Source organism: Emys orbicularis, chromosome 7, assembly GCF_028017835.1.
Source record: "Emys orbicularis isolate rEmyOrb1 chromosome 7, rEmyOrb1.hap1, whole genome shotgun sequence".
NCBI classification, from domain to species: domain Eukaryota; kingdom Metazoa; phylum Chordata; order Testudines; family Emydidae; genus Emys; species Emys orbicularis.
In genome coordinates this window covers 28,876,561-28,894,987 of record NC_088689.1, presented here as the reverse complement: position 1 = coordinate 28,894,987, position 18,427 = coordinate 28,876,561, and the positions used below count along the sequence as shown (strand labels likewise).

The 18,427-nt window shown below is 39.0% G+C and overlaps 1 protein-coding gene across 1 annotated transcript in view; it reads right to left on the bottom strand.

Annotated features, from left to right (window-relative positions):
- INPP5A (inositol polyphosphate-5-phosphatase A) overlaps positions 1 to 16,680 on the bottom strand; it is a 278,978-nt gene extending 262,298 nt beyond the window's left edge. The window contains exons 1-2 of the mRNA XM_065407974.1: positions 16,580 to 16,680; positions 11,634 to 11,721 (exon numbers count right to left, since the gene is read on the bottom strand). Coding sequence (XP_065264046.1) covers positions 11,634 to 11,721; positions 16,580 to 16,653 — 162 coding nt within the window. The 5' untranslated portion in view covers positions 16,654 to 16,680. The remainder of the gene's footprint in view (positions 1 to 11,633; positions 11,722 to 16,579) is intronic.
- Positions 16,681 to 18,427: the final 1,747 nt, after the last annotated feature.

Here is an 18,427-nt window from a genome sequence, read left to right as displayed (position 1 = left end):
AACGTTAACCGGGACAACTTTAAGTGAGGAGTTACTGTATTACTTTTACATACAATAATTTTTATTTCTGGAGACTAACAGAAAAAGAAAAATCTTCCATATACGTGGCACCTATGATAGACTTATAATGCAGATCTTAGCCAACAGCATGAAACTGGAAGTGAAGTGGATGCTAGTGCAGTCTATTGAAATATGCTTCACTTAACTAACACTTTGGGGTGCATGAAATGAGTTCAACTACCTCTGCATAGTAGACAGCCACACCCATAAAAGGCAGTTGGCTTGCAGCTAGTCCTGGCAATTCACTCAGTTCTCACTGGTGACTCCAAGTAGCTGTGTGTGCTCCACAGTATCATACCCTGGGACCCTACCTCAGCTGGCATGCTAAACCTAGTGAGGGTAGCTATTGGCAGCAAACACTCATGAAGGGCATTGCCAAGAAGATGTGGTCAAACACTTGGCAAATATTAGACCATATAAATCGAATAAGGAATGGAAGTGACTTCATTTGGCCCCATCAGCGTCGTTGAGCTAACAGATGGGCATCAAAAAAGAAGATCTAGCATTTCTAAGTAAGTTAGCAGCTGAGTTTGGCTCTGGCTGAAGCATCTAACTGGCCTTCCAATCAGCCCATATAGAATGCATTCCAGTAATATAATTTGGAGGTGAAAAAAATGTAATTGGGAAGCTCACATTACACAGGAAAAGTTGCACCTCTTAAGCAACCAGAAATAGGAATGTTTGGTCATTGCAGTCGTTGAAATATGAGCAGCCATAGGTTGTAAACCTCAGTAGAGTGAGCAAATATTACCCACCGACCAAACATTGTTGTCCTAATCCATAGAATTTTAAGGATGACTGTACTCTCTCTTAGTGTTCTAAGGTGGAGGGACAAAAGCAAAACTAACTCGGTTTCCATCTCTTTCCCACATGCCACCTTCCACATGCAAAAGTCACACTTATTCCTTTACAGTAACCCCACAACCAAGAGTCTCTTTTTGTCTCAAACAAGATTTCTTGTACCGTCCCAATTGACTGGGGGAGGATTCGAATCCTCAGCCTCACACTGAAAGGAGCCATGTCTTCTCCACCAGCACATCTTGCTGCACAGAGCTGCTCCGGTCTGTGCCAGAGCATCTCAGTGCTCCTGGCAAGCCTGGACAGGAAGAACAGCTTGCCTGGAAGAACAGCTGTAAGTGGTGCAGTGGTGGGACACGGCCCATGGCTGAAACAGGAAATGGATGTAAGTGGTTCACAGTGACAAGGGCAGAAAGAAAAAAAAGAGGGTTCCCAGTAGCGGGAAGATAGGGCAAATTCGGGGCTCACTTTAGACAAGAGTCCTAATCTGGCTCTGTCTCCTAGAACCAGACATTCCTCTTCCTGCAACAAAACCCCCACAGGGATCTGGATCCCATGGTCAGAAACTGACCGGTCCTTAACACGGCCTTAGAATTATCCAGTCCCCTAAAGATTAATACAAGTAAAATTTCTTACTCTTTGATACCATTATTTTGGCTGCAAAAATTTTAAACAAGATCACATGCTCTATATTGTTTATAGAGCTTTGCTTTCTCCATTACTACCTGTCTTTTTCAGACATGAAAAATATCGCTAATGTAATTTTTAAAAAACATTATCTGGGTGCACTCTAGAGTGTACTGTTTTAAAATCTCTCTGATCTTCCCCAGATTTTACCTGATTGAGCTACAGAAAATTTTCCCAACTATCACAGTAGAACAATGAAAAATGAATTCTTTCTGTGCCATCAGACATCACCTAGGGCACAATGTTCTGCCATACTTGTCTACCTGACCTGCTCTTTGCACTTCTCTATATTGTTAAGTCCCATAAGTTTTCACTCTCTAACTAGTATCTGATGGAGGGATTCTTTTGGTCAATCCCTTGTGTGTGTTCTTCCAGCTGTCCAATGGTGAGCTGGCTTCATTCTTAACACGTCCCAGATATTTCCATCTTCTTTTCTTGGAGGTAAGAAATTGTTGAACCCTCTGACAAATCTTGACATTTGTTATAAATGAATTCATTCCATATAATTCTGAGTATTTTCCTGAGGCATTTTCTTTCAAAGGCATTTAAACATCTGTCCATACCATTGGTGGATTTCCACCTTTCACATCCATATATTAAGGTGCAAACAACACTTAAATCTGGCCTGAAATATAGGTGAGCCTCAGAAGACTTGGAAATCCAAGTCAGATTCTAAATAGTCTTATCTAAAACCAGTCTCTTGAGACTACAAACTCTCTCTTGCCCCTTACAATGTTCTTTGTGCTCTACCCCGCTCTGTGATACAACCTCTTCAAGTCTCCTCCAACACAAAAAACCCTGATCCCATAGGTCTTTGGTGACCCACTCAATTTTTGTTGGACTCAATGCTGCCACTTTCTCAAATGTCTGCCTTTTAGGGCAACCCCAGTACTTGTACCCCAAACTGCCCTGTTTAAGAGTGTGTGCAAGAAAGACTGAAATAATCCTGGGTTTTCATAAATGCTGATGCTCTCTGGGGTACGAGTACCAGAAAATCCACTAGGTGCTGAAAATCTGAAGAACGGGACACAGCTGAGAGGATACTGGGTCCTGCTATTTAGCTGCTGACTCCTGACTCACAGGACTTATCTATGGAGTGCCTTAGTCCACACCAGCCGAGGTGTAAATTCTAATGTGCACCCGGCATGCTGCGCACAAACTGGCCCATGTGGACCTGGTGTGTGTGGACCCTGCTGGCACACACCATAAGTTCTCTAGTGGGCATTAATATTGTCCTGTTTGAAATGCGACTACATTACTGTGCGTTAGCAAACTTATAGTGAGTGCCAGCAGGGCCCACATGGGCCAGTTATTGTGCAACATACTGATGCATATTTGAATTTACACCCCAACTGGTGCAAACTAAAGCGCCATATAGACAAGCCCACAGAGACAGCGGGAGGGAACTGTGAGCCCCCTCATCTTGCCCCCATAACAGATCCTTCTATCAAAAGAAAGGAAAATGGGAGTTGGGGTCTACTCATGCCAGTTGAGACCTGAAATAAAGAGATTTGTATTACAGTCTCAGGGAAGTATTTTTATTTACAGTCACCAGACTATTCAACATAGACTACAGTTAAATGTACAGCATAGTTACAGAAACAATTCAAGCAGCTCCTTATGAAGCAAAAGGGTCAGATTATGTACATTACAAACTTTAGGTTGGATGATCAGATTTCCAACTAAATGTCTTCTGGGCCTCTTCCTGTAACCAAGGGGATTTTGTATTCATGTCACTCATACCTGTGAGTAGAATTCACTCTCTCTTTTTCTGTTTAAATATATGTTTTTGAAAAATACTCACAGCAGCAATATTGTATTTATTACATGCTTACTGAACGAACAAGTTAAATCACAGTCTTTCTCAGTATTGAGATACCCATTTACAATACAAGCTAATACTTTAGCTCCACCTCCTGGTGAAAATCTGCATTTTTTGTAAAAATAAAAATTACTGATGAAACTGCTTAATAGAAAAAAATGGTCTCTTAGAACTAATCAGGCATTTGAATTCCCTCTGTATTAAATTCAATTATGTCTCTCTTCCTAAATCATCTTTTTTATTTAACAAAACTCCAAACTGCCACAGCTAATCAGCTCAGAAGAATCAGTGTGCTCCATTCATTTCTGGGAACAGGCCGATATTTTCTGAGACCCATTAATAACTCTGACAGGATTTATGTACAAGATAAATTCAATTCAATTTCCTTTTTCAATTAATGGCCAATTATTTGAAACAGACTCAACTGAAAATATTACTCAAATATCATTAATCTAACAAAAATTAACTTTACAATTCTCTTAGTAATGAGGACATAATTTTAAGATAAAATAACGCACTTTATTAAATAAATGTTACCCTTCTTTATTTTTAGGACACTTACTTGCCATTGTAATCCTCTTGTTAAACGTTAACATTAGCTCAGTGTACATATGTGGACCATCATTAGGGTGGAACAGCCCTCTCGCACTCTCATTTTCCCCCTCCAAGGATACCGAATACTTTATAGCCCATTTCAAGTTTTGAAATTTTACATCTAAAATAATTGATGGGCATGGAGGGCAGGTGAGAAATAGTTGACAATATATTTTCAACACTGTTTTTTGTTCATACTGGGGCACTGAAATGCACCTATCTACCTACCGGTGTTATTTATATGGCCCCCATTATCAATGTATACGAGTATCCCACGGGCTTTAATGTATTTAATGTATTATGTACTGTATGGGGTAAGGAAATACTATTATCTCCATTTTACAGGTGGGGAAGTGAGAACAGAAAGACTAAATGCCCAAGGTCACACAGGAAATCTATGGTGGAACTTGAACCTGCTCTCCCGAATCAGAGCCTAGCAGGTTAACCACTGGACAATCCTTCCTTCCTTCATGTTGTCCAGTGACCTGAAAGTCTGGAGACCGTGACTTGCCTCCTGATTCTGCCACTGATTTGCTGATGGCCTCGGGACAAGTCACAACCTTTAGGCTCAGTTTCCCCATCTGTAAAATGGAAACACAGTGAAAACTGTTTAAGAACCCAACCCTATTAGGCAACCTCCCATTTTAAAAGATTGCATTCTTGGATACTTTGGGGCATCTTTCACTGTTATTAGAAAGCCACCCCCATCAGTAACCCATTTTTGCCTGTTCCTTGAATGGTTGGTTAAGACAAGTTTCACTGCAATAAATAATTATTAACCTTTATAAAAATCTTGAAACTTGAAAGCGGCTATATATAAAGTATTATTCTTTTCAATATGTTCACCTTGAAAATGCTAATCTGTTCTTTTTATGTTTAAAAAAGTCAGTTTTGTTTAAATTACAGTTTCCAAAAAGTATTAACATACGAACATTAGAATGGCCGTATTGGATCAGACAAATGGTCCATCCAGCCCAATATCCTGTCTTCCGACAGTGGCCAGTGCCAGATGCTTCAGAGTGAATGAACAGAACACGGTAATTTATCGAGTGATTCATCCCCTTTTGTCCAGCCCCAGCTTCTGGCAGTCAGAGGTTTAGAGACACCCAGAGCATAGGGTTGCATCCCCAACCATCTTGGCTAATAGCCATTGATGGACCTATCCTCCATGAACTTATCTAGTTCTTTTTTTAACCAAGTTATACTTTTGGACTTCATAACATCCCCAGGCAATGAGTTCCACAGGTTAACTGTGCGTTGTGTGAAGAAATACTTCCTCATGTTTGTTTTAAACCTGCTGCTTATTAATTTTATTGGGTGACCCCTGGTTCTTGTGTTATGTGAAGGGGTAAATCAAGCTTTCTTATTCACTTTCTCCACACCATTCATGATTTTATAGACCACTATCATATCCCCCCTTAGTCATCTCCTTTCTAAGCTCAACAGTCCTATTATTTTAATCTCCCCTCATATGGAAGCTGTTCCATACCCCTAATCATTTTTGTTGCCCTTCCCTATACTTTTTCCAATTCTAATATATTATTATTCCTGGGGGAATTCTGCACAATTCAGAATTTTGCAGAAATTAACGTTGTGCATGCAGAATTTCCTCTCCCCCACAGAAATGGGCTGCAGTGCTGCTAGCTGCCACTATGAGCGGCTGAACCTAGCATAGCACAGCTCGCACATAGAAGTCACTGCTGGGGGAGGGGGAGGGAGAAAGAGCTAGAGGGTTCCTGGCAACTGCAGTTCCCAGCATCCCCTGAGAGAAGGAGAGGGCGGCATGGAGGAAACTCCATGCAAGCCTGGGACCGAGCATCAGGCTGTTTCTCCCTCTGGATCCCTCGGCTCTGGGAGGTGAAGGGGGTAGGTGTCTGGGCTGGGGGGGCCCCAGCTGGGATCTGGGGGAGAGGGGTGCGAGTATTTGGGCAAGGGAGGCCGCGGCTGGGCTCTGGGGGGGGGGGGGGGAGAGGGAGTGAGGGTATCTGGGCCAGGGAGCCCTGCAGCTGGGCTTTGGGGGGAAGGGGGTTCACGTGTATAGGCTGGGGGGGCATGGCGGGGCTCTGGGGGCAGGGAGGGGTGCAGAGAAACAGGAACTGGGTTGTCAAAGGGGTTTCTTTAACTCTTTACTCTTGGGGGAATTTGTGTCTCTCTCTCTCTCTATTGTTAGAGACATACTTGCTGATACGTATTTTGAAATAAATTACCAAAATAATTGAAACTGGTGTGATTATGTAGTGTTATCTTGACAAATAAAATTTGCAGAATTTGAGAATATGGTGTGCAGAATTTTTAATTTATTTTGGCACAGAATGCCCCCAGGACTAATATCTCTCTTTTTAGATAGGGCTACCAGCACTGCACACAATATTCAAGGTGTGGGTGGCCCATAGATTGGTTTAGTGGCATTATGTTATTCTGTGTATAATTACCTATCCCTTTCCTAATATTTCCTAACATTGTTAGCTTTTTTGACTGCCATTGCACACTGAGCAGATGTTTTCAGAGAACCATCCACAATGACTCCACGATCTCTTTCTTGAGTGGTAACAGCTAATTTAGACTCCATCATTTTGTATATATAATTGGGATTATGTTCTCCAATGTGCATTACTCTGAATTTATCAACACTGAATTTCATCTGCCATTTTGTCGCACAGTCACTTAGTTTTGTGAGATCCCTTTGTAACTCTTCACAGTCAGCTTTAGACTTAACTACCTTGAATAATTTTGTATCACCTGGAAGCTTTGCCACCTCACTGTTTAACCCATTTTCCAGATCATTTATGAATATGTTGAACAGCACTGGTACCAGTACAGACCACCGGGGGACGCCACCATCATTTACTACTCTCCACTGTGGTTTACGGGGTTTTGTTTTGTTTTGTTTTTAAAGGTAAGACCAGCACTTTAATGGACCAATTAAAACTCAATCAACTCTTAACAGGGACAAGATGACTCTTCAATACACAAATGTATACACCAACAGTGTATTTTACAAGGTGTTTGATTTATTGCACAGTTAACCAATAATAAACAGTTAAGTGCTCGAGAATCCTGTATTATCTATTAAAACTATGCCTTCTAAAAAAATAAGTCTGTACTCAACAGTAAATCTCCATCCCAATGTGAAGCCTCTTCCAGAATACAGCTACAACCCTCACAGACATATACAACCCCTCAAAATATACTCTCATAAATTCAAGGCCCTGTGAGGTCCTTCGTGTTCTATACTTAAGGGGGGAGACTGTCAGGACTTTGTAGGGGTTAGCCCACTGGGGGGGGGGAAATAAATAAATAAATAAAAAACACCTTCCCAAATTCCTCCCACAATATTAAATACTCATGTTCAAATGGTTTCTGTATTTAGGGTTTCTGGGGAGTTTTGTCTGTCAGTTTTTAGTAAAAAATATTTTCTAACGTACATATTAAGAAATAAAAAAGCCTCAAATCAGAGGAAACTTAATATAGTTCAATGAGCTAAACTAGCCTTCAGTGCAGCCACCCAAGAGGCTTACCTTCTGAATTTGTGGCTGCAGACTCTTTGCTCACATTCCTCTGACCTTTGACAAGGAGTGTGTTGCTAGACTGATGGTTTGTACTGGACTTTCCTGTACATACTGGGAATATGGTTGGGCATTTTGTAGCTACCATGGTACAAATTTTCAAATTCTATGTGGGAGCAGGGAGGGAATGGGAGAGGCATGGGTGTGCCCTATAACTATCATTTCCTAATTTACTCATGCATAGTAGCCTTGCTTATGCCGAGCAAAGAAATCAAAGGTCACAGCAATTAAGGAGTTGCCTGGTTAAAACTGAAAAGAAACCACAGCGCCTTGTTTCATCGACTACCAATTCTCTTGCATGCCAAGAACATATGCAAACACCCACACACGCTACACTTTAATGGACCAGTAATTAGCCTGGTGTACACTAAACATATCAAGTGTCTCCATTATTGTGTAGTCTTGCACAGTCTCAAGGACATTATGGGCCAAATTCCACCCTAATGCAATACATACAGCTGTCACTGAAGTCACTCAAGTTGCCATGATCTGAGGCATTTCAAGTCAGAACTGATTGAATGGTGACGGCTACTAGTTGGTATTTAGTCAACCAACATAAAAATGGAACCATCCCATTATTACTAATAAGATAATTGTTGAGGGAAAACATGTTCCTCATGGCCCATTTCAGTGTTGCTTGTCCCACACCTAATATCAATAAAGAGATCCCTTTAAAAGATTTACTTTTTTTTTCCAATCTGCAAAACATTTGTGTAGAGTGAAGACTGATAATTTATTGACTTTACAAAAAAAACTACACTGATTGCAGTTAAAGTTATAGCAGAGAATTTAAACGTGAAGAACTTGAGAAATTCAATAAAAATTTCAAGACTCACCTTATTTACTTATAGGTATTTCTATGGCCTTGCCGCTGACCTTTTCTCAGCCTCCATTCATCACCCTCCCTATAAAGACTTTATACAAACCCTGGTAGAGACTGGGACTGATGTCTAGATTGTATTGTGTAGTATTTGCCAAAGGATATGTAAAACTGTCCACAGTTGTATGATTGTGTAATGAAAGATTTACTTAGAGCAGAATTTTTAAAAAATTACTGGTATTTTGAACTACCAGTAAAATCCTGAGTTAGGATTGTAGGCTAAGGTGTGAGTCAATTCTTGTTCAAACCAGTTTGCCCATCCTTGCTTCCAGTCACAATTGAACTAATATTGATGCAGACTGTTCAGTTAGTGAAACTTCTAGGAAACAACCTTTACTCTTTCAATGGTTGTCATCCACAAACTTCTTTCATAACTGCTGGGAGCTCTTAACTCTAACACGGTCATATTCCCAAAGCTGACAAGCATAAGCCCTAGTGTAGTAGCTGCTGTCCTACCTTGTGCCAAGAAATTAATCTTCACATCATTTTTTAAATTTTATATAACTGTTAATTTTGAAATCTGATAGGGCTGATTTTTTTTAGTAGTGTTGTGTGAGGAAATTTTAGCTACAGGCTCTATCCTAGCAGGGTTCGAAAAGCTGCACATCAATTCCCTGCATCTAGACAAATGACCATTGCCAAATGCTATCTCTCACCTTTGACCTTTTTCATATTCTTAGGGATGCTTGCTGCAAAAGCCAACAGGAGGTAAGAGTCTAGTTGTCAGCTGCAGAAGCAGTAGAGGTGTTCATCAAATTCCTTCAGGCTAAACAGTGGCCCTGCAGCTGTAGAGAATTATTTTTAAATGTACTAAGTTTTTAATCTGAATTCACAAGCTGGGTACTGACAGCTACTGCAGGGAAGTGTCTTTAAACCAAAAACCTCACCATACCTGGTACACAATTGCAGATGGCACAATCACTAGTCTAGATTGTTTGGGTTTGTGATGGACTATTTTGATGGTTTACCATACAGTAGAATTATTGTAGAATTCTATCTATCCAAAACTCCACAAAAGCTCCTTGAGTATCACTGTCAGTGCACTATACTTTCTAAACAGTATTCAAGAAATATATCCATATCCTCTAAGTAAAGCCACATTCCTTATACTAGCAAAGAGGGAGGTGTATTTTGAGGATCCATGTTACCCAAAGGTGTTTTGTCAAAGCCTTGAGTCAGCGCTCCGAGGCAGCCATGCTGTGCAATTGTGGGCAGCAAAATCAGGATTAGCTCTGCAAAAACCAAGCCAAGGAAAGTCCCATAGAGGCTACACTGTCAAAACTGAAGGAAAAGGGATATTAGAATAACAGAGGTATAAGTTAGCAACATTGTGAATGCTTGGGCTTTTGTAGTTCTATATATATAACTATATAGAGATATATAATATAAGTATATTTATACACACACACATGCACAATTATTAGGGATTACATTTGTTGCCAACTCCATGCCTTAGAAGGAATGGAAAAAAACCACACAAGTTAAAGACCTTTGCAATCAGAAACAAAACTAATGAGGAATTGGGGAGATGAATAACATCCTGAAAGTACCAAGCCACACTGAAGATAAGAATAAAACTTTACCCTAAATGGTCACAATTTAGTAGTTAGATTTTCAAAAGGGATTTTATCTAGTGCAGACAGTGCATGAATTCAAAGACTAGAAGCTCAGGACTCAAGTCTCTTATTAGTTCAAATTATGATTATTAAAAAATGTATCTTTAATTTGTGATAGTAGTCTTTGAAATTATGTACAAGATTCCTTGATACAAAGTGCCAGTAAGTGGTCTATAACAAGTGACAAGTTTAAAAAAGCCTACAATGAAGGTGAATCAATTTCTCTCTCTCTCACTCGCTTTTCTGGGTTTTTAGGTTGTTGTGTAGTGGGGGCAGGGAATAGTAAGGGGACTTTTGTTTTTGTTTTTGTTACTTGGTTCAGTCTCTTAAGACTACATACAATGGAAAGTAATCACACAAGTCCTTCCCTAATCCTTTGTCTAAAACTAACACCACAAGCATAGGTCACATCAATATAAAAATCCACATCATATTTACATAGGGTTGCACTTCACAGTTTTTCCACTAAGAATTTTAGACTGGTTTCTCCTATCCACCAAGTCACTTTCTGCCATTTACACTTAAGTAATGCAAACTGAACTTAAAGTTGTTGGATATTTGATCATATTATGGATCCTCTGATTGACTGACAATATGAAGAATTGAAGAACAAGAACAAGCTATACAGCTGGACAGTTGTGTGTGTCAGCAGTTAAGTGACTCAACTACATAAGCTCATTAAATATGCTTTGAGGAGTACAAGGGAGAGTGGACTGACCAACTGCTGACAGAGAAGCATAAAGGAGAGTACAACACACCAGCAGCATCAGCAAAGGAAAGCAAAACTGTCAGTACAAAATTTGCTTTAACACCACATTTTGGATTAATGCTAGTGGCCCTGAGAAGAAAGAGGAGGATTGCCTTGACTGTACCCTGGAGAAACAATGTAGAAAAAAGATAAGTCAATATAGGATGGGCTATGATGGATGAAAATAGGCTACTTGCGTGAAGGGAGGGGTCCGGTCAGTCAAGGAAGAAGGTACAGTGGGGCCGAATAGTCTACTGGGAGTACTGCTGTATTGGGAAGGCATGCAATAAAATGGTGGCTGTGGTTTGTTTATTGTATAAATTCAGGCTGTCACTAAATGGTCTCTTCCGCTATAGATAAAAAGGTGAACTTTCCTATGCCTGTGTTTCATTTTCACATTTACCTAAATGTTACCCACATATCAGTGTAAGTTTGTTTGTACACTGATTTTTCCCTTCACAGTCATATGAATCAGACTCAAGATCCATAACAAAGTTTCCAATGTTTGCCAATCTCTTTTCAGTTAATCAAGCTGCAAGTCTGGCACCATCCCAGAATGTAGCCTGGTGACATTTCCTTGAATGGAGGTATAATGATCTATCAATGACCAGCACAAAAGAATACAGAAACTCGCTTTTCATGAACTCTGACATTCTACTAATATTTTAACAGATACAGTTCTTCTAAACAATCAATTTGAACATCTCCTACCCACATACAGTATATTTAGAAAAGATGTAATCCCCATCATCACAGAGGATGCTAAAGCCAATCCTTACATCAGTCAGGATAAAACAATTTCAAGATCAAACATAAAAGTGAATTGAGTATTAAACTAATCTCATGGAAGAAGGAAATTTACCGTAAAATGTTCCTGTGACTTGTAGTTCTCATCCAGGTAAACCCGGGCTCTGTTATAGTCTTTCATTGCATCACTTGATAACAATTCTCTGAAACACATAAATGAAAGACTGTCAATATGAAGGGATATGCAAATCTGTTGTATCTCTTCACTCTCATCCACTATATTTCAACATGTCCCTAACACCCATCAAAGAAAGCGTGGACCTATTTCATATTATTTCTCATTTTTAAAAAGACATTTTAAGTGAATGTAAGTGTTGATGATATATGTCACACTGATAGCCCTGGAGACTGAAATTCTCCATTTACCCACAAAACAGTTACAGTGCAAACAGCTGCAGTTCAATCTTCCTCAGACTGCTTTGCCAATACTCCTTAACTCTAACCTGAAGGGAGCACCAATAAGAGAGGGTATTTCAGCCTGAATGTCCATTCAGTTCTTGGATTTTCTGCTGAGACTGTCAACAAGGGAGCCAGTTTCTGACAACTGATGGTTTTGTAATGTGGCCACCTGACTACTAAGGACTGGACTGAGATCAACCAATATATTCCACATAGGCTATTGAAGAACTATGGTATTGCAAAGTGTCATCTATATTATTTGAAGGTCTTGAGAAAAACCACAAACTTTCAAGATATCAAAGTTTCTTAAAAATTGGGTGAACCAGCCCAGCAGGCTTTAAAGTCTGAGCTCCAGGTTCCCAAACTCTGGAAGACAGTCTGTAAAACTTGCTGGCCAGCTCACCTGACTGTAGAATGATTGGCTTCAAAGGCTGGCTGCTCTAACATCCGTGGCAGGCTGCTCTCTAGGCTTGGGAAACCCAAAGAGAAGTGAAGATGTGCCAAACAGTTTTGATATTGGCTGACTTGGCAGACGGATAGCTGCACTATTGGGCGGATTTTCAACAGAGTTCAGTTCCCACTCAACAATCCCTTCTGTCCCTACCTGGCCAAACTCCTTTGTGTCTAAGGCACAAAGGGAATAGGTTTTATTTCCCCTGACAACTGCTCAGTTCTTTGCTCTCTGTCAAAAAATGTTACACACAGAGTTGAACAAAACCTGGCAGCCCTGAAAGTGGTGCTGTTAAGGTGCTCCAGCATGAGGTTTTTAAGGCAGGAGTGCATGAGAATAAAAAAAAATTAAAGTTTGAAGAAGCTGCCTCTTTTTAGTAGTTGGAGGAACTTGGATCCAGCAAATGAGTCTTTGCAATTGCTGTCCCATGGGAGCACCACAGCTGAAGAAGCTACTCTCCCTATTTATTAGGAAGGCTATGAGTCTGTCATGGAGGTCAGAATTCTGTGATTTTTTCATGACCTCCGTGACTTCAGGGCTTGGACTGTCAGCCCCATCCCCCCGGCGGCAGGGCTTGGGCTGTCAGCCCCCAGCAGTGGAGACCAGGCTTCTGTAAATTCTTGTTTATTGCCCGTGACCTGTCCGTGACTTTTACTAAAAATAACTGTGACAAAATCTTAACCTTATTTATTAGCAATGGCATACATGACTTTGCCCATCTACCTGCTTTCCAGAAGAAGACTTTTGGAAGCTATGTCAGGGAATGTTCTTTCGACTGACTAAATGACAGTCAGCCTAGGACAAATTTCAAAGGGCCTGAGCCCAGAAGCATTGTGTCAGCAAGCAAGAGCCATGTGATTCAACAATCAACCTTACCCCACCCTCCTGCTTACCCCAGACAGTAGTCAGAAGGAGGGAATCACACATACAAACAGTGATGGAGTGGACAGCCCCTTGCCCTTCTTGACAATCAGGAGGACACATGCTATTGAAGCATGACTGAGATTAAGATAGGTCCAGAAGGTCTCTCCCTCCCTCTTGTTTTTTTTTTAATCCTGTCCCATAACCTAGAATAGGATCTCTATTCTTCAACCCATAACAATGCACGGATCTACTCTAGCCTAAGATTAAAGTATTTTTTGCAGGGAATGGGGTGAGAAAAATGCTCAGCCCTGGAAATCCATAGTAACAATTTTGCATTTTGATGATTTACAATATAAAGGTTGCTCATTCCAAATTATAACAAGGAGTTCGGTGGCTCCTTAAAGACTTTAAGACACAAAGGAGTCTTTAAGGTGCCACTGGACTCCTTGTTGTTTTTGTGGATACAGACTAACACGGCTACCCCCTGATACTTGACATATTCCAAATTATATTTTTTTATTTCAAATCCACTGAAACATAAAATTGGCCCCACTATAAAAAAAGAAAGAACAATAGAACTGCTACACAAAATTATGCAGCAAATAAATTCAGTTTTATAAATAAAAGAACAACTTAAGGGCTATCTTATTTTTACTTAAAATAAAAAGGTTAACTAAATAACTACTGATTAACAAAATCAGCAGAGGGCACTGTTTGACTACTTTCCATGGAATAGGACCCTCAAATTATTTCAAAGTACTGAAGGTGGTGGAGGATTAACTGAAAATCTTATGTTGATACAACTTCAATATTTACATCAGTAATGTCAATTAAGGTTTATTAGCAAATCAAATATTTGAGAACAAGGAGGTTTCAGGACATAATTTTCTTTCTGAAAAGAACTCATTATGGCTACATTTCATTAACTGTGGCATTTATTGTCTTTATTTAAATGAAAAATGTTTCAACATTAAATTAGATGTTGCACCTCTTCCCTTTAATAAAAATAACTGGGTTTCATCATGTTGAAAAGTCACCACTCAAAACAGTGTTAGCTATCAAAACAGAAAAATCAAAATTGCAAACAAAGCTACTCAGTTAAATTACTCAAATATGCAAGATCTCAAGTATCTGAATTCTATACATTTAGATAATTAAAAGCTTAGCCAAATTTTGGGACAGTAGCACTGTATTACTCCTCCCTGACTCAGTGCATCCAAAGTTTAAGGCTTGTGAAATTCTTTTGTCAGTTTATCTCATCTTCTGGTGCACTATATCATTACATACAAAATTAAATGTCAAAGAGGATAAAAATAAACTTATTACTAGTGTAACTTTGGTTATGTTGTCTTTAATCCCCTCAGATGGCACTGGCATCAATACTGTTACATTCCTACAGTCATTTAGCCCAGAAAAAGCGCTGACCTAAAATTCTTTATATTTATTTTTGAGTTTGGAGTGTAGACTCAGTTACTTGATTTCCAGGCCTGTATTTTAAAATACCAATATATTCATACTGTCTTTTCATAGTATATTATCTAATTAATAGGGAAAATTCTAAAGGAAATGTAACAATAGCAACTGCTGAAGGTTAAGAGGTTAGCATGGTTTATTAGCTTGAGGTATTACCTCAGTCTAGGTATGTATTTTGGAGCTAATACTTGTTATGATTAATGTTTCTTCCTAACATATTAGATTGTTGAATATATTATGAAAGAACAAAATGACATCTCCCGTTCACTAATTTCTCAGCGAATTGAATATTTTAACTTTTCAACCTGCAGTACTTATACTGTTTTTTTTTAATAATTATTTGTGCTTAAATTTTTCTTCCTTTACACTTCCTCTATCTCACCTTCTATTTCCTTCATATCAGGTTTCCATGCCACCAGCTGTGACTCAACCTTTTATCACAAGGAGTTTGGATTTCAACTAGGAAGTAGCAGCATAAGAAAATACATTAGCAGTTAGCATTTTGAAAAGAGTTTCTCAAAAGATAGAATTGTTTAATTATTAGAGCTTGCCAATGGCTGAAGATAACTAAATAACCGTACTGTCACATGACATCCTGTCTTTTAGTACTTCTGGTTGCAAGAGTCAGCATTGCAATATTCTTCCTTGGGTTCTTGATAAGGACTTCAAACTCCCTATTTCAATAACACCCTTTTCCAGGTTCATGTATTAAAACACGCACAAGGCTTCCAAGTTCAAAGAAAACATCCTCAGAGTCCAAACCCAACAATGTCCATCAGGCTAGAAGTCATAAACAGAGGATCTTCTGCCACTACCAAGGCTCCTTTTCCATGATCACCTTCAACAATGGTCTCACTATGTCTGTACTCAAAAATTTGGCCCCTCTTCTGGACACCCTTTCTGCGAGCTCTTTGTCCCTATTTCCTGGCTTCTGGAAACTTTCTTCCTTGCTCTTTCAGCCAAGCACTGCCTCCCAGGGCTTTCTCCCTTGAGGCTCCTTTACCCCAGCAGGTTCCCACGGCATCCTCTCCCCCTGCGGACTCTTGTCAGCCTCTCCCACGGACTTCCCTGACGTTCCTGCTTCATTAAGGTTCCTCCACCTTAATGACAGCCCAGCTCTTCATAGGGAACACATGTTCTCCCCTCAGCTGTATCTGAATTTTTCACACCTCGATTCATTTAGCTGTGTTGACCTAACTTTTAAGTGCAGACCATGCCTCATATTAAAGGCCAATTACCTTCAACAGAGGTAATTGGCCTTCAACAAACTGCAACTACTTTTCACTATTCCTCTTATAGAAGCAACAACCACAAAATGAAGAGCCAGACCCTAGTTACTAAAAAAATAAAAATAATAATAATAATTAAAAAAAAAGATAAAAATGATATTTAATTTTGTAGAGGCTAACTGAGAAGCGAAAGTATATTAGCAAACTTGAAATTGCTGCATGAAAACAAATGATCCAAGGTCCAGATTTTAATATCAGATACATAGAGGTTATCAGCACATTCCTCAAAAAACAGTAGTACTGTGCTTCTGAAAAAAACATATGCCACATCTAAGTATGCAGTAAGGAGTACAGAGACTCTTGACTTAAAATGAAGCCTTAAATTTGTGCCGGACTTCCCTACAGATTCATAGCTGTATTACAACAAATTAGCGTACCTTCACAAGACTATTGGCCCAATTCTATGAAATTAAGTCAATGGGAGTTACGGGCACTTAGAGGATAAGATGTTATCCATTAATATTTGTTATACTTCCAAGCATAAATCATATACTAGGATAGAAATGCACCTTTCCAGTTACTTACTTAACAAACTTGTCCACATGAGACATGGAAGCTTCATAGTTTTTTCCACCAAACTCTTGACAATGTAAAGCCATAAAGTGTGGCTTGTGTGTATGTACAATCTGAAATAAATGAACATAAGTTACATATATTAGCAAAGTTATATCCACAGCTATTGAAATATGGTACATATGAAGTAAGACTAAATATGTAATGTTTAGTTAATAGGATTTCTTTCAGGTAATACCTGTTGGATACAAAGGCAAACAACTGGCAGAATCATTATCAAAATATTGGAAATGATCTTTGTAAATGTATATCTTTAATAGCTTCAGAATACAAGATACAGTAGAACCTCAGAGTTACGAACACCAGAGTTACGAACTGACCGATTAACCACACATCTCATTTGGAACAGGAAATATGCAATCAGACAGCAAAGACAAAAGAAAAGTGAATAGTGTACAGTACTGGGTTAAACGTAAACTGCTAAAATAAAGGGAAAGTTAAAAAAAGATTTTGCAAGGTAAGGAATCTGTTTCTGTGCTTGTTTCATTTAAAATAAGATGGTTAAAAGCAGTATTTTTCTTCTGCATTGTAAAGTTTCAAAGCTGTACTAAATCAATGTTCAGCTGTAAACTTTTGAAAGAACCACCATAACATTTTGTTCAGAGTTACAAACATTTCAGAGTTACGAACAACTTCCATTCCAGAGGTGTTCATAACTTTGAGGTTCTATTGTACTGACTTTAAATATCAAAAAGACTTTTTAAGTTAATATTTACTTTCCAAAAAATATGATTTTGTAGCAGTTGTCCCCAGACATTAGGGTGACCAGACAGCAAACGTGAAAAATAGGGATGGGGGTGGGAGGTAATAGGAGCCTATATAAGAAAAAGACCCCAAAATCGGGACTGTCCCTATAAAATCGGGACATCTGGTCACCCTACCAGACATACAAGCATATGCATCTTCTCATCTACCTAGCTTCAGCACAGCAGCTATTTTCAATATATGTCTGTCTAGTTAGGTGCTTATATGGCCCCAATCACTATAGAACATGAGCACCTTCTAATTGACCAACATAACTGCTCACAGTCCTCAGTGAGTACCAGTTAGGTCTGCAGATTGTAAGCATTCATTTAAAAATTAAGAAAAGTGCATACAGCAGACATGGAAATCTGCATTTTTGCCGACACATTTAAGATTGGACTTTGAACCTGAATGATCACACTTTTCTCTCGGAAGGCTCAAAAACCAGAAGACACAATAATTTTTTTAAACTCCTATCATTTATTTTAAAAACGTCATGATTAAGCCGATCTCATTGCCATTTGGGGCCTGAGTTTTGATTTTTAATGCATGGATTTGGCAGAAATGGGATGATTTTATCTAGATATCCATAGGAGTTTCTATTTTTCAACCAAGCTGAAGAAAAATATAGGAGCAAAGGAGTTGAAATAAAAAAATTCAAGAGTTAACAAGTGCTCACAGTACTGAATTGCAAAGAGAAAATTAACAAAATGTGCGCTTATTGTTGGTTTGAGGTTTTTTATACTGTATTAGCTTTAAAAAAAAATCCAATGCTAGAAATGCAATAGGTTATTAGCCAATACTGAAAGACTAAAGGCTTTGGAAAACATATTAAACACAAAGTATTTTTGCTGAGAAAGACTAATAACTGTGAATTCATCCAGATTCACAACTTACTATCCTATAAAAAACTCTTGTGAAGATGGTGGCAAACCAACTTCAGCAATGTGTGACACACAAAAGCTCCTTCAGGATTCAGACCTGACCATGACATGGCTAATCACAACAGTTGACTCTCTCCCTCAGGGAAATAGTCAGAGGACAGATATGCCTCCT